Source organism: Corylus avellana, chromosome ca7 (assembly GCF_901000735.1).
Source record: "Corylus avellana chromosome ca7, CavTom2PMs-1.0".
NCBI classification, from domain to species: domain Eukaryota; kingdom Viridiplantae; phylum Streptophyta; class Magnoliopsida; order Fagales; family Betulaceae; genus Corylus; species Corylus avellana.
In genome coordinates, this window is record NC_081547.1 from 25,940,749 (window position 1) to 25,957,488 (window position 16,740).

The window sequence follows — 16,740 nt, forward strand, 5'->3', positions numbered from 1 at the left end:
TCGGATCGCATGAGGTTGCTATTTTAATATTCCTGACATTTGCTTTCATCTCACTCGATCGATTCATTGGTCACTTTGGATCAATCAATTGCATCAATCTCCAAGTTAGAATATTGGTTCAGAATAATTCTCTGCAAGCTCTGTTTGTTAATATAGTTTGGAGTGTAATTTTTTGTTTAAGTTTAAAATAATATTTTGATATTTAAGTGTTTAGTAAAATTATAGTTTGGCATCATACGATTTTTAAATTTTACTTGGCATGTGAATTGAGAATAAAGATTTTTTTTTTATATATATTTTTATATTGTAACTTTTTTTAAAACGCACTCTCAAATGATATTTTGTTTACGATTTTTTATATGTGAAATCATAATACGTACCTTGATAAAAGGTCAAATCTCAAAGAGAAATTCTACATTTTTCAAAAGTTAATTTTCAAATGATATGTCACAATTTCATTAAACTCATTATTTTAAAAAAATGTGTCATCAACTTATGAGATGGTAATACATTATTTGAGAATAATTTTTTTAGAAAAATAAAAAATAAACAAGTGTCACATTTCTCCTAGCATTTTCCAATCCCAATTCGTAGACACTATTTTTTGATTTTTCCTTTTTATAGAAAGTCGCGAAAGAGTTGACTAGCACAGATCTAGCTTGCATGCGGTAATGAAAACTACCGCGTTTTGGGCACTAATCTGGCATCAAACAAAAACTAATGGACAATAATATGCTTCACTCGATCCACATTTTAAATAAATAATATACAATACTAAAATAATCAATCATTTAAAAAATAACAATATTAAAAAACTCAAACAAAAAAAAAATCAAAATGAAAATAAAAGGGGTGGCTCTTTGGCCAAAAATGGGGTGGCCGTGGCCGGACCAAAAGGCCAAAAAAAAAAAAAATACAAAAAAGTTTGGATTTTGGGGGTGGTCTGCCTGGGGGTGGTTTCGGCTACCCCCAAGGCCTTTTGGGGTAGTTTTGGCCACACCCAAGGCCTGAGGTGGTCTAGCCACTCCTGAACCTCTTTTTTTTTTTTTTTTTGGCCTTTTGAGGGGGTGGTCAAACCACCCCCAAAGGCCATGGGTGTGGTTCATCCACCCCCATATCGACTATGGTAGTTGCTCCAGCCACCCCCTAGCCGAAAATGGGGTGGCCACCCCTTCTATTTTTTCGTTTGAGTTTTTTAATAGTTTTAGTTTTTTAATATTTTTATTTTTAAATTATTGATTATTTTAATATTTAATGTATTATATATTATTTCTTTAAAACGCAGATCGTGGGAAGCATATTATTGTCCACTAGTTTTTGTTTGACGCTAGATTAGTGCCCAAAACGTCATAGTTTTGAAAAACTACTGCATGCAAAGCCGGATCCGACTAGCATCGCATAATATTGGTGTAGGATCAAAAGGAAATGGTTTGACCATAAACTTTTGACTTTTGGAGTTATTTTCAATAGAATTAATGGCGCTTTTCATTCACCCATGGCTTAAAGCTTCATTTTATTTTTTTGTATATTCTTTCATATTTTTATCCTACAACTATATCACAATGTTAATGTGGCAAAACTCTTTTCTTCTAGACAACACCAAGAAGAATTTTAAGAAGATAGAAGATATAAATCTAGATCTTCCTTCTTCCCCTTTCACGGTAGCAGTGCTCGGTGTCTTTTCTATAGGCTCATCCGGTCTCCGTTTATGGCGGGTTGCTTTAAATCTAGTTTGTAGATCTAGATCCAGATCTAGTCTCTTCAACCTTAAATCTAATCCTCTTCTTCAACCAAGGCGTGTTTTCCGAAGGAATGTCTACGATGTCGTGCTCATCCGCTGCTGCTTGTGGGGTTTTTGTTTTTTATTTTTTGTCCTGGCCTTTGGGTTGAAGATGGAGTAGATCTGTATGGGAGCTTAACTCTCACGATCGGATTTTTAGTTTCTAGTTGTTTTTTTATTTTTGTTTTTGCATTCGGGCTACCCATGTCCTAAATCTAGTCTGAACGAAGCAGAATTATTCCTTACATGTGTTAGCGGAAGCTTGAAGTCATTTTTATGATTTTGTAACCTTCATAGCTTTTGGCTATAATTTTTCAGAGTTGTATGCTCAGTGATGTAAGAACTTTGTGCTCGTGAAATTTCATCAATGGAAGTTGCATATTTTTCAAAAAAAAAAAATGTTAAGGTAGCAATCCCAACAAACTTGTGGATCACTTTTTTAACGACTTATACAGGAGGTAAATGAAAATGACTCTAAAAATGATTAGTAATTTAAAGAGTAAGTGAAGTTTCCACCAAATATTTTTACTACTTCACATGTTCAATTCAACAAAACAAACTATTTATTTATCTTTTTTATAATATTTTCTTTGCAAAATTCAAAAATTCAAATACAAACTGATAATTAATAACTTAACAAACATACAACAATTGTAAAATAAAAATTATGAATGGTGAAGCTTGGGGCGAGAATGAATGGAGGGGCACTCGAGGGGAATGCTTTCTCTTATTGTGTCTTTCCCCAGCCCCCCTGTATATGAATAAGTGAATAGGAGGATTCAATGGGTTTAGGTTGGCATTGGCTTGTTCTCCAAAAATGATCTGAAAACAATGAAAGCTTGGCGAGGGCGATGAAGAGGAACCTCATGTCCTGCTCCAGTTACCGTTACAAATGTCAATCCTTTGTATACTTGGCTCCACCCACCAACCTGTTTCACAAAAGAAGAGAGCTTGTGAGGAGATGAGGGAGAAAGAAGAGAGCTTGGATCCGTTTGTTAATGGTTTTTAGTTTTGAGTTGTTTGTTAATGGATTTTAGTATTGAAAAGGGAAAACAAAATGGAGAAAGAAAAAGTGTCATCAAACAAGGCTACAAGGCAATGGGTTCTAATTTCTATTAGCGACAATTACCCATTTTAACTTTCATTGCTCTATATTTGTTTGAGAAATGATAAATCATTTCTCTCAATCATCTCCATATGGTGAATCCATTGAATTTGCAAAAAGAGATGATTGAAAGAATGATGTGTAACATAACATGCCTCATATATGTTGATGTTATTATATTAGAATCAAATGTAACAATATGATGCTTTCTCAGCACTAGCCATAAAAACTTTGAAGTATAAAATTTTATATGGAGTTATTGGAAGATCTAACAGTCACTACAGCAATAAAGGTCACCCAATGTCACTATGCAATATTGGTTCTCCCCAAAAATTAAAAAAAAAAAAAAAAAAAAAACTTTAAATAGGCATTCAAGTTTCTGGTTGGGAAGAATCTGTCTCTTCTGGAGCGCACTAACCTTTCCATTGTCATACCATGGGTGCCAGTTGGTAACAGTTGGTAGCTTCAGGGCATCAATGGAGTATCGAGTTGCAGTCACAGGAACAACTGCATCGGTGTCTCCGCTGGAAAATGATCATCAAAAGCCATGTCTGAGCAGGATGCATAATAAATCTAACAAAATTTTCTGAAAGAAAATTCTGACCCTAGCGAATGCCAAGAATATGACAGTGCTAAGGAAAGCATTAACAATATATAAAATGAATACCCCGAATTTGAAAGGCAGGGTACTCCCAAGATATAACAAATATTTTATATAGAACATGTCAAATCTTGACGTTTTTTTATGTTAATACCTCATAAAATCAGCATAGTTTCTCATAAAACTTCACAATCAATTTCATGATCCTGTCCCCTATGTTGATTTTGGTAAACCTTCTCAAACAGGTAAATGTGGTTTGTACACTATAGATGAACTACAATGGAATAAGGACCTGAAACACCATACTATGCAAGAGCCCAAGATACTTTTCATCCAACACAAATTAATCTAAACTTTTCAGAGTCACTCTCACGCCAATACAACTTTATCTATATAGTTATGTATTGAAAAGAAGCTGCCTACTCCTAGCTGGAAGTTTAGAAGCATGATAAAGTTGTTTCATTTCCAGCTTCCATGGTCATGTTTGAAAATATAATCTCGACAACTTCATAGCCCCTAGACCTACAAATATACCCCAACACATCACAAGCTAAGATACCACAAGAAAGCTGTCTCCACAACTACTATTATAATTTATACACTCCCAAATAACTTAAAAAAATTCACTGATTTCATTTAAAAAAATAAATAAATAACAGAGAAGTGGGGAAGACGCACACACAGAGGACAAAGAGAGAGACCTGTAAACCCATATCTTGAGACCAGCAGCAATGAGTTCAGAATAAATAGGAAGCATGGAGAGTGGAGAATCCGCCCAGTAGTTACCAACAATATCACTGAATAAAAGCTTTAAGTCAATAATGCTATCGCAACATATGCAACAAGATCATCTCAAATATCCAAAACATAAGTCTTACCTGCATGTTTTCCATGGATAAGAAATTCTAGTTACATTGGCATGGAGTGCCTTCTGAACTTCTGGGAGATTGAAGTACACTTCAGCATGCCTCTCAGTGCAGGGATCATATGCTCGAGACATCCATGGCTGAGTTCAAAGGCAAAAGACTCAGATCAACTAAAACAAACCTCGTGAGCAGTTTGTAAGGAGTGAGGTCAAGATTAAGCAATTTGTAGACCACTAAGAGGAATATACTTATGCTGGACAAGTATGCGAAATAGTATGGAGCAGCATTTTCACCAATACCAGTGGTGGGGAAATCCAGACTCAAAATTACTTTGTGCAATATTGAATCTAGAGTTAGCTACAAAATTAATAGGGAAACTTTGGTGTGGGGAAATAACCAACAATGAAGACAAACTTTTGTGTGTGGAAAAACAATGCATGTTTGAAATATATGTCGCCATTTAGGATTTATTCACATTTAAAATTTTTACATATTCTTAAACATATAAAATGTGCATATGAATATATGCATATTAAATTAGATATACTTAATAAGAGAGTTTTAACATAGTTTTGTAGTTGAAAGCTCCAAATATCTGGCACAATGCCTGCACCAAAAGCCAAAAACAATGACAGTGACAACTGCCCAACAGTCCAGTCAGCACAAACTCGAAATTATGTATTTATTATCACTTTTCTCCAAGTCCATTACACAACCACAGAAGAAAAGTTTGACCCCACTATATGGCATCTATATTAGCTCACCTTATATCACCTTCATAAGAGGTCTATGCTCACATAATGTTTATGTGATTTCATAATTATTATTAGCAACGACTTTAACAGGAGAGCTAATCAGCAGCTGTTGATTGGAGGTTTTTATAACCAAGTGATGTCAGCTAAAGCTCCTACTTATGGAGTGACTGGGCAGGTCATGGGCATGCAGGAGAAGGGAGAGGACAAAGGAATTACATGAGCATGTGCTGAGGCCAGCAGACCCAAGGCCCACTTCTCAGCTTGCAACATCATGGAGAACACTTGGGGACCCTTAACAGCTTTAAAGTTTAAACACAATATTCAACAGCACTCTCATTGACTTCTCAACTGATCCCACAAAGTTCAATCAAAGTCCCACTTATCATATCAAACATTTTCCTGATTTTTTTTTTTAAAAAAAAAGTACATTCTTTTACACTTTTCCTGACAGTTCACTAATCATATCAAAACATCACATATAGTGTTAAAGACTATATTTCACAATTACTGTGGAAGGTCCTAGATAGCAACATAACAATCCCAAATATAGGCACTAAGCATAAAGAGCAGTGTCCCCTAACTGTTTTATAAAATGAACACCGTGTCAGGTCAGAGAGCAACAACATTTGGTAATAACACGAAATGTTCTAGTCAAAATCTTATTGTGTCTGCCATTCTGCTGGCAGTCATAAAAAAACCCCTATGCCGTATTGATAAGTAAAAGAAAAAAATTAACGAGAACTTACATAATGACCCCTTAAGTTGCGCCTCAATGATGCAGTATTATTGCAAGGCCGAGTGAAAATGCTATATGGATCAATGTTTCCCAGCTCTGCCTCTGCCACATGAAGAGCCCTCATGCATTCCAATGAGGGGTGCTGAGATGACCCAGAGTTGCAGGCAGCTCGTAGCATATGATAGGAGGAATCGGAAATCAAACCATGGGTCCACCAGTATTCAAATGTGCCGATGTAATCATGGTAATCATCAGTAACCGCGTTTCCTACCTAATTGAAACAAATTTAGAAAAGAAAATTACCCATAAGAGTAAATGATTAATTTTCATGAACCAGTTGAATACTGAAAGTATATCATCCTAATCCGAATGAAATCTACATTCCCACCAGAAATCCCTTGAAATTAATAGCTGGGTTCCGGATTCCCTTGTTTCTTTGGTAAACAATTTGAGACAACTGAGGAACATAGTGACCTGAAACAGAATATTTAGAAGTTAGCTGATTCATCATCATTTCAAGTTTCCATGAAATTTTTGTAGAACTGAAATTTTTTTTAAAAAAAAAAGGACAAAGGGAATTCGGGACCTGCATAACTTTCTCCGGCAATGTAGAAATCCCTATGCTTGTACTGTGGAAACCTTTCAAACCAATTGACAAGAAATGTATATGCATCTTCCGCTATAATACAAAGATGTCAAAATCAACCCACTTTGAGCTAAAAGAACACAATTTGCATTACTGATCAACCATCCACACCTCAGCACACACGGAATTAGGTAAAACATAATCATTAATGACAATTATTTGACAATTAAACTAAAAAGCTACCTGTTCTCTGATCACCCGCTGTATACAAGTCTGAAGTCCTATTTGAATACGAAAAACCAACACCTGCTGGAGATTCCAGGAACAGCAAATTTGCCACTGTCCAAAAGTTTGAAAATAATCAAAATTAAGTTAAAGCTCATCATACATATACTACACGAAAATTTATTCTTCAAATTTGTACATACAATTGTTCCAAGAGTAAGGATTCAAGTAAAGGGTCTTTCCGTCGGGCCTAACATGAAAAGGTCCGATCTCCTCAGCCGCTCCATAAGCAACTGAAGAGCAACCAGGACCACCATTGAGCCACAGCACTAGTGGCCTTGACTCAGCTCCACGAACAGCCGGTGACTCGACCAACCAGTAAAACAATGCTCTCCCAGCTTGCTCATTCACAGTCACATAACCTGAATACTGAGCGAATCCCACATTCCTTGGCTGTCCTGGCAACACAGTGATTCTATCTCTCACTTGATCTCTAAGAGAAGAAGAAGAAGAAGAGAAACAAGTTCCCACAAGAAGGGACAAAAGGCCAAGTACAGAGAATGTGGTAGTATGACCCATGAATATATAAATCAGTCAAGAAGTAATAAAGCTGAGCAAAACCCAGAAACACAAATCCCAAAAAATTGTCCGGGATCTCAAGGAATTTAACTATAGAGTTCTAAATCATAGACTTTGGACAGAGCGCGCACAAAGACAGAGAAAGAAAGATATAGAGTGTGACCAGTAATGGGAGTACAACCTACAGAAACAAATACCTTGGAGCACAAATCCCAAAACAATCCTGGTTTTCCGAAGAATTCGCCTACAGAGCTCTAAAACATTACTCTGAAAGCATGAAACAACTAAAACAAACCAAACCCCAGAAGCCCTTATCCCCGGGTTTCCAACTAATCTATCTAAAAAAGCAGATAGATAGGGGAGAGGCTCACATCATAGGCGTTTGGCATTTTATTCACAATCCCAATGATTGTGATTAGTTGTGATGGGGTATGAACAAGGAGCAGCCATGCATTTTGTTTATGTTTTTATCTGCCTTCTTAATCAAAGCCTTGAATTTTCTTCTCTCTTTCTTGCGTCTGGTTCTATCAGGCCATTGACCGAACACGTAATAGGCGCACATGGGATTGTTTCAGGATATTCAAACTTTCTGTCGTCTCAAGAGCTTTTTACTGAATCTTAGGAACCCAATGAGAAAGTCGGTGGCGCCGAGGCTGCTTCAAAGAATTAATACAGTTGATTATTTGCATAATCTAATCAGTTAAAAGCAATGATGACAGAAGCTCTGATTTAAACATATGCAAAAAGACACGCTCACACTGTGTACCAGTTGTTATTTAACACTCTGTCTTGACTCTTGGACCAGTATGATAACGCTGGCCCACGCCATTTTCTTCCTTTTCCATCCTTGTTCCTTTCGCTTTTTCTGTGTGCCTTCTTACAGTTACAGGGACGGCTCAAACGGGTAGCGTTAAGAGCCTCTCCACCGCATTATCTATTTTCTACTTTAGCTTTAAAAAAAAAAAAAAACTGCTAAATAGAATAATAGCAGCATATTCTCTATAACCCATTTTTTTTCTTTACAAAAAATATCTACATCAGAAGTCTTAAATATAACCAACAAATACATTATTAAATTATAAAAATTAGTTGCAATGATAAAAAAATAATTAAAAAAAAACAATATTTAATTCATAGAGGGAAAAATAAGAGAATTTATAGTGAAGTGTTTTTTTATAAGAAATTAAAAAGTAATTTTATTCCTAAATTGAGAAAAAATAGTTAGAAAGCTGCTGTTAATACTCTTAGTAAGTTAGTATTTTCAATTATCCATTTCTTATCATTTTTGAGATATGAAATATGGGTTTTGACATATGTATATTCTAGGACCTAAAATCTCATAAAAGCCCACATGATTTCGAATAGACCCATTGGACCTACAGTCATTATCTTTTCAACATACTCTAAAATGCTTGTAAGGTCTAAAGAACACATTTTTACTATTCTATACATATTATTACTATCAATAATACTCTTCTTACTTAAAAGCTCTTTCTCTCTCTCTCTCTCTCTCTCTCTCTTCATTGACTTGAACGTCAGAGTTCCTCTAGTTTTTTGAGACCGGTGGGCTTCTGACGCCTTCTATTTTTTTTGCACACAAAATTACTTTCTAAAATACGGCGCGAGGGCATTGCTGGTACATCAAAATATATATATTATTTTATGGAAAGGAATGAGGATTCTATTTCAAGTTTTGAAAAAATGAACCAATTGGGAGAGAGGGACTTGATTGTTGATTTGGATTCGGTGCTGAATGCTTTCCACGAGGAGATAAGATTCTTCTATGAATTTTGCATGAAGATTTCTTTCTTTTTTTAAAAACAAAAAAATAAAAATTTGTTCAGTTTATCATTTCTACTTGGATTTGATAGCATTTAAAACACCTACAATGTCAACAAAACGGGAAAACAGAAAGAAAATAATAATAATAATATATTAAAATAAATAAAAATAAATAAATGGATAACCAGGTTTATAGTTTGAACAGTTCGAAAAGAAGTAGATACAACATGGCGTAGAATTGTGAGGTTTACACTTTACACTACAGTCTACCGACACAGACCACCAAAAGTCCAAAACCAGCAGATTTTTTTTTTGTTGGTATCATGAATGAGTAGGAAAATGATATATCATGAACATTTTATATTATGTTTGGGGAGCCGGAAAGAAAGACCTCCAAAATCACCTTGACCTCTCAATTCTGACCATTCCATTTTTCACTCTTCTCAACTGGAATAGTCTGCAAAACAAGAAAAGAATCACTAGAATAGCACCGCCTTCTGCCAACGGATAGCTTTCTGAAATCAAATTAGTATTTTGTAGGGCATTTTTTACAAGAGTTTTCATTTTATTACTCAAAATATAACTTTTTTTTAAAATTTTATTTACTAATTTTTTTACTACACACTCTAACAAGAATATTTATTTTTATTATCTACTCTAATTAAATATTATTTTATTAATTTTTTATCATTCACTTTTCTTCTCCATAAAAAAAGAGATAAAAAGAGAAAAGATTAAAAAAACAAAAAAGAAAGAAAATATAACAAAATAAATACGAAGTTTATCGTAAATCAATGGGGAAAAAAACCCTATATTTTATAATATTTATAGAGTAAGAAAATTCATAACAAAAATAACCAAATTAAATTAAAAAGCTAATTAACAAAAAATTAAAATTAAATAAAAAAACGTAATTAGGTTTGGGAGAAGAGGGATTTTTATGGGCCTGAATAAATTTAAACAACGAAATTACTTTGTTTAGCCAATCAAAACTAGAAATGTCTCAATATCCACCCCTTTGTTTCCAAAAAAAAAAAAAAAAAAAAAAGAGTTTATTATTATTTTTTTAAAAAAAAAAACTAATTGAATATTTAATAAAATTAACAAATGAGAGTTGGTGGAGGTGCAAGCAATGGACATGGCTTTAGAATGAGAACTAATATTAATAGTGTACGTATTTTAAAATTATAAATAATATAATTTAAAATATATATATATATATATATATATATTCTAAATTTTAAGCATAAAATAAATACTATTTATTGTTCTTATATGTTGGTCAGAAAATAATTTAAAGAGGGGGCACGTGTTAGATAAAGTGGGGAAGGAGTGTATTAATTGGGAAATGTAATATAAAGTACAACAGAAGAAGTCAGCGTGAGAATTGAAGAATATGGAGTACAGCTGGAATGCTAAACTTGGGAAGTCGTGCAGAAGCTTGTAGAAGAAGTTTTGGGCTGGGCAGGATTGTAAAATGGATCTCAACCTTGTAATCAAAGGAATCCTCAGTGTCATGCACTTGGGCCTTTTGGTCTATCGAAAAAAAGTCAAAACTACTACAAACTTCATGCCCATAACAAAAACTCAATAGAAAATAAATCAACACACAACTAGTTTAAAATTTGTTTGGAATTGTGTTTAAAAAATAAAGTTTTTAAGTTAAAAAAAAAAAAAATTTATACAAAATTTTTATTTTTAAGCTTTTGTTAAATGCGTTTTGGTCATTTTTTGGCATTTTAAACCTTTAAAGCCCAAAAAATTGGTATTTTTTTCTTGGGCTTTTTGCACTTTCAATTTTTTTTTATTAAATGGGTATTTTTTTCTTCAAATTAACTTTTTGAGTGTTAAACGCACTTTTAGACCTCTTAAGTACACATCCAAACATTTTACAAAAAAAAAAAAAAAGTACACATCCAAACAAGCCCTTAGTCTCTCAATCTACATCGCCATTTATAATGTCCCACAATTTTATTTTTTATTTTTTAATTTGGCTCGCGTATCTTACTGATCTATCATTAGGGTTAGGGTTGGAATTTCCTCTTCTACCCTCAAAATGACTAAAATACCATGCACGAAAAAAAAATAATAATAAAAAAAAAAAATCAGAATTGACCGAAGTGATGCCATATTGTTTTGTTTTTCTTAGATTTTTTTTTTTTTTTTTTATGTTTTTGTTTTATCTTATGTAGGATATTTTTGTTATTTTGAGTCGTGGAAAAAGGACATTACAACTCCAATAATAAATATCACTATGACGTTAATTAAATTGCAAGATTGAGAGATTATATTGTAAAGAACATTGTAGAATGGTGTGAGTGTAAAGTTTTCCCCCCTTTTCCGTACTATTTTTAAAATGTTTTTTTTTTTTAAATAATAAACATCATGGGTGGAAGTAGAACATTTAATATTCATTTGAATGATATTTTTAGTTCCTTTCTTCTTCATCCCTACTTATTAGACACGACTTGTATAAAAATATTACATCAATAAATTTGACCTTTTGGATGACAACCTATCAACGGTTAGATTGGTGAAACCCAGTATACTTTGACTGGAGCCTCCCCCACCGGAATACTTTTATTTTGTCAGTACAACATCACTTTCCAAGACTTAAATACAGTAGGGCAGTGGAGAAGCCCACGTTATGTTTGATTCTCCGATGACTTGCGCTTTCCTTTTGTCTTTTTAGTTGCTACTGATTTTAGGACACACTATAATGTATAAACAAATGTTCCGGGTGCTAAAATGCCAAACCAAACCAAACCACACGTTTCTATAATTTCAATGTATTTAATTACAAGTGTGTTTTTGAAAACAAATAGGTAGGCCTGGGCATAATCACCGCCGACTTTCGACCGCTTACCGACCGATAGTCGACCGACTTCTACAGACATCGATTAATCAATGGGCGGTAGGCGAAACATTTTTATTTTCTTTCGACAAATTCTATTTGGTAGGCGAAATAAAATTTGTTAACCGAACTAACTTTACAGACCGACTTCGCCGATAATTTTCATTTTTTTACATACAGACTTTACCGACCGCCTATCGGTGTCGGGACAAAAATTTGGCGAAATAAGTTCGTGAAATTTCGACTTTACCGACATTTTTGTGAAACAAATATTTTTCTACCAACACTGACCGACTTTAACTAACACCCAGCCCTACAAATAGGTGGAAAAAAAATAATTCCCTTTTTATATGATGTCTTATAGTTTTGTGCTTTTTAGCATTTGAGTAGTAATGGGATAATGTTAAAAACCACATTTTTATCTGATTACTATTTTACTATAAATTATAATTGATCCAAGAGCCAATTGAATTTAGAAGGTAAAATAATTATAGGATAAAAGTGTGATTTTTAGTGTTACTCTTTTTTCATTTTTTTTATGCCATACAATGCATCAAAATAATATAAACGGAGTTTAAGGAGTAACTCAATCGGCTGGATACTATACTTCATTGAGCGGAAGTCACTAAATCAAATTTCCCTTCCTCTTTTTTCTTCCCTCATGCGAACATGTAAAATAATAATATAAAAAGAAAAGGAAAATCTAAAAGTTCTTTACATAAGATTAAAGGACAGTTTTTCACCAAATTAAGTTATAAATTTTTTTTAAAACGGAACCTATTAAAGTTCCAAAACTCGTGTAGATTGGTTAGAGAAAATTATTCCAATCAAATTTGAATGAAAGTTTTGCCATGCATTGTTGTTATATGTCAGTTTAATCAACTGAATTTGATGAAAAATATTATCCATAATTAAATTAGAAGCATTAAAAGAGATTTAAATTATATTACTAATTTAAAGTGATAAATTACTCTTTACACAAATGAGACAAGGCTCTTTAATTTCTATTAAATGCTGAAGTTATGTCTCTTAACATTTTCTCCATCCCCCAAACAAATCAAATTTACGACTTTTTAAAAACTTATGTGCCACAGGTATAATATTGCAAATTCGCGATATATAAACGTAAATTTTGGAGAAGGAGGCCCTACATAAAAAATATATATGAAACTACCAAAGGTATCGCATATTTCGGAGACGGCGCAGAAGATACGGGGTAATATTCGCCACGTCAGCCCTAGATTAGAGCCACGCGCGTTTTCGGAGCGTGACGTCAAGTTGGCAGTTTCAAGCGCTTGAAGCTTGAAAGTGAGCGCACGGGCACGTGTTCGGTTGCGTCCCTGAGAGAAAGCCAAAGGAATCGTACATGTGCGTCCGCACGTGTCGTGGCCGACGTAGGCAAGATTGTCGTTTGGTGGTTTGACTCCGTCTCGGCGCGAGATAAAGAGGGAAAACTAATACTTGCTGGGCGGGAAACTTGAGATTCCCAAAATGTCAGCGATTATTGGTCCGATTACACTAATTTCTTATTTTCTTTTCTTATTTATTTATTTATTTATTATTATTACACTAATTTCTTCAATTTGAAGGCAGACGTTTCCAAGGAGCAAGAATAAAGGTCACGGGTTTCTTGGGGCACTGCTATAAAATGCGGTAAAATCTTGACTTGGATGAGAAAATGTTATCTACCTATTTATTTTTAAGAGAAAAATATAATTTAGTCCTCTAAATTATTAGTCATTTTTATTTTAGCTCTTTAATATTTAAAAAGTGATAAAATAGCATCTCAAACTACCAACTAATTAAAATTTGGTCACTCCATTAGTCATTATCGTCAAATATAATGAAAAGAGAAAAATGAAAAACAATGGTGGATGAAAACTTATAAGGGGATTATTAGACGTATGGAAAAACTAATCAATGGTGGATGAATTATTAGAGGTATGGAATAATTTGTCATTTGATGGTAGAGGAAGCTTATGAGGGGATTGCAATTGAGAATGCGCCTTGAAGTAGAGATGGAAGAGAGAGGTAATCATTGTCTAGTTGGGAAAGTTCGGATGAATTGGGCAGTGGGCAAAGACTTGATTTACGAGAATATGTTGCGAATCGATTGAGAAGACAACATTTAAATAGTTAGATATAAACTTGTTTCTCATGTTAGATATGATTTGGTCTAATTCTACCATCTTCCCTTGGCTCGTATGACTCGTGATGTGGGATCTAGCAAAAAAGGCTTTTAAATATAACATCGACCAGGATTGGATGGAATAAATTATTCATTGTATTTATGATATTATTTTGTTAGAACAATTTGCTATTTTTTTTTATTAAATGAATGAAAAAAAAAAAAAAAAGTAAGGACAAAGTTTTTCTCCAAACTGGGTTAGAAGAACTTCCTTCAACCTAGTTTATACAAATGACATGTATCAATTTTTTTAATAACATGTGAAATGCACATGAGTTTTTAATATTATTTATTCAAACTTTGTTCATGTTATAAAAAAACATGTGCATCTCACATATTGAAATCACACATGTAATTTTTATATAATGAGTTTGAGGAAGTTCCTCAAACCTAATTTTGAGGAAGTTCCTCAAACCTAATTTTGAGGAAGTTCCTCAAACCTAATTTTGAGGAAAACTATGTTCATAAATAAGGAAAATAGGTATTCCATGAAATATGCTTCTTTCGATATCATGCACAAACCTTTGTCCACACTATCTATCATTATCACTTTCCATATTGGTGTTGACATTATAATGAATTAATTTGACAAAAAAATAAAAAATAGAGACAATTCCAGTCTGCTAATGCCTTTTAGAGGATTTTTTTTTTTGTGTCTTGTTTTTAAAATTTTTTTTTGATGTAATATTAATGTGAAATCCTTATTTATTTGTTTGTGTTTAATTTAGGTGGTTTGTTATAACTTTTTATTTTAAAAAGTAAAATAAAAGTGGTGATACTTTTGTTTGTCACAATAAAAAGCTCTTAAACATTTCAAGATATTTGCATGAAAACAAGTAAAGAGTTTTTAAATCGAGTTGCTGTTAAACCATTAAAACTATTTTCATATATCAACTCTTAATTGTCACTGCATTTTAGGTTGATTATTTGTCACAGTAAAAAAAGAAAAAAGAAAAAAGGAAAGTTATAATAAATCAATGAGTCAACGTGTGAAAACAAAATAGATCCTGAATTTTATTATTATTTTTTTTTAAGAAAAAAAATTTGTAGTGTCAATCAAAAAGATGTCATAAGTCATTCTGTTACATTTTCTTCCAAATATCTAACATTCCTCATTAAATCTCAAAACTTACCGTTTTGCCACATCAAAAATTTTTTTCACCTCACTTTAAAATATTAATTTTTTTATTAATTTAATTAAAAAATTAAATTTTTTTTAAAAAAATTGAAGTGAGGTCAACGGTGAGGCTGCTACCCTTGGTCACCCCCAAACCCACCATGGGATAGCTTTGCGGCCGACCCCCATGTGGGCTTGGGTGGCCGCGAGCCACCCATAACCCTCCCAAAGTGGCTTGCGGCCACCCCTAACCCCCAATGGGGTGGCTCGCAGCCACCCTAAACCTACATGGGGCTGGCCGCAAAGTCACCCCATGGTGGGTTTGGGGTGGCCAAGGGTGACAGCCCCACTGTTGGCCAACTTTTTTTTTTTTTTTTAATATTTGATTTTTCAATTAAATTAGTATTTTAAAGTGACGTGGAAAAACAAAAGCTAACATGGTAAAATAATGAATTTTGAGATTGAATGACGGGCAGAAAGACTTATGACATATTTTCGATTGATTAGTGGACTAAAAAGTGTTTTTTTTTTTTTCAATGTTGACTCATCAATTTATTATAGACTTTCCCTTAAAAAAAAAAAAAAAAAAAAAAAATCCATAATTCATTTGCTGGATTTATTGTGTGGACCCTTTTGGGCTCCATTTGTTTAATGCTCCTCAAAATTGCTAAAATCGTGTATTTTCTGCTGCCTTTGTCAGCACGTATTGGACCTGACGTGGAGCCGTATCTCTTGAGCTTTTTTTTTTTTTTTTTTTTTTTCTCCTTCTGCAAAGAGGGTTTTCTTTCTATCATTGCCGAACAATCCAGAAGAGACATGCCACCAATTAAGGTAAAAGGTGAAAGCGTAAGTCGTTTTAAGGAAAAAAAACTCCCCTGAATTGTGTTGGAATCTACTGTGCAATAAGAAATTCTCCGTTTTGGAAAAGGGTTTTTGATGAAAGAAAATCAAAAATAATTTTGAGTATTTTGTATTTTGAATTATTTGTTTATGTTTTTATTTTAAGAAGATATAATAAAATGCAGAAAATACTTTGTTTTGATAACACATTTTTTTTTCCTCTATTTTGTTTTATCTTTATAAAATAAAAATATTAACAAACAATTTTAATAGAAAACTAAATAATTTGTGGGTATTATAATTTTACTGTAGCCCATAAGTACTATACACAACTAAACCCTATGGGTCAAATAAATGATTCGACTCATTGAGAGAACAAGAATGACCATAAAATACAGCTAACAATGACGGAGCAAAGGGCTTCAAAAGAGAGAGGAACCACGAAAGGCCCCATAAACTTTCCTAAACCCTTGCAAGAAGAACAACAACATAATAAACACTGAAACATGTTGTAACGAAATTGTTGCAAAGAAACCACACTACAACAAAATTATGAATCTTTGTAGCCCAAGGGAAAAACCCTAATGTGGAGAACCAAGCCAAGAGCACCCGGGAAGGTGGCGTACAAGCGTGTGGACCAAAACAAGGTGAAGAAGGGGGCGGCACTCGACTGAAGGGAGGCTATAATATTCGTGTTTAACAACTTTTGAGCAGGGAACTCCGACT

The 16,740-nt window shown here is 33.5% G+C and overlaps 1 protein-coding gene across 1 annotated transcript; it reads right to left on the reverse strand.

Annotated features, from left to right (window-relative positions):
- Nucleotides 1-2,325: 2,325 nt before the first annotated feature.
- Nucleotides 2,326-7,889, reverse strand: LOC132186956 (serine carboxypeptidase-like 27). Its single transcript, XM_059601086.1, has 9 exons — nucleotides 6,858-7,889; nucleotides 6,673-6,768; nucleotides 6,430-6,522; nucleotides 6,232-6,317; nucleotides 5,854-6,114; nucleotides 4,365-4,492; nucleotides 4,188-4,283; nucleotides 3,304-3,409; nucleotides 2,326-2,709 (listed from the first exon to the last, which is right to left on the reverse strand). The coding sequence occupies exons 1-9, from the start codon at nucleotides 7,231-7,233 to the stop codon at nucleotides 2,569-2,571; spliced, it is 1,383 nt and encodes a 460-aa protein (XP_059457069.1). The 5' UTR covers nucleotides 7,234-7,889; the 3' UTR covers nucleotides 2,326-2,568.
- Nucleotides 7,890-16,740: the final 8,851 nt, after the last annotated feature.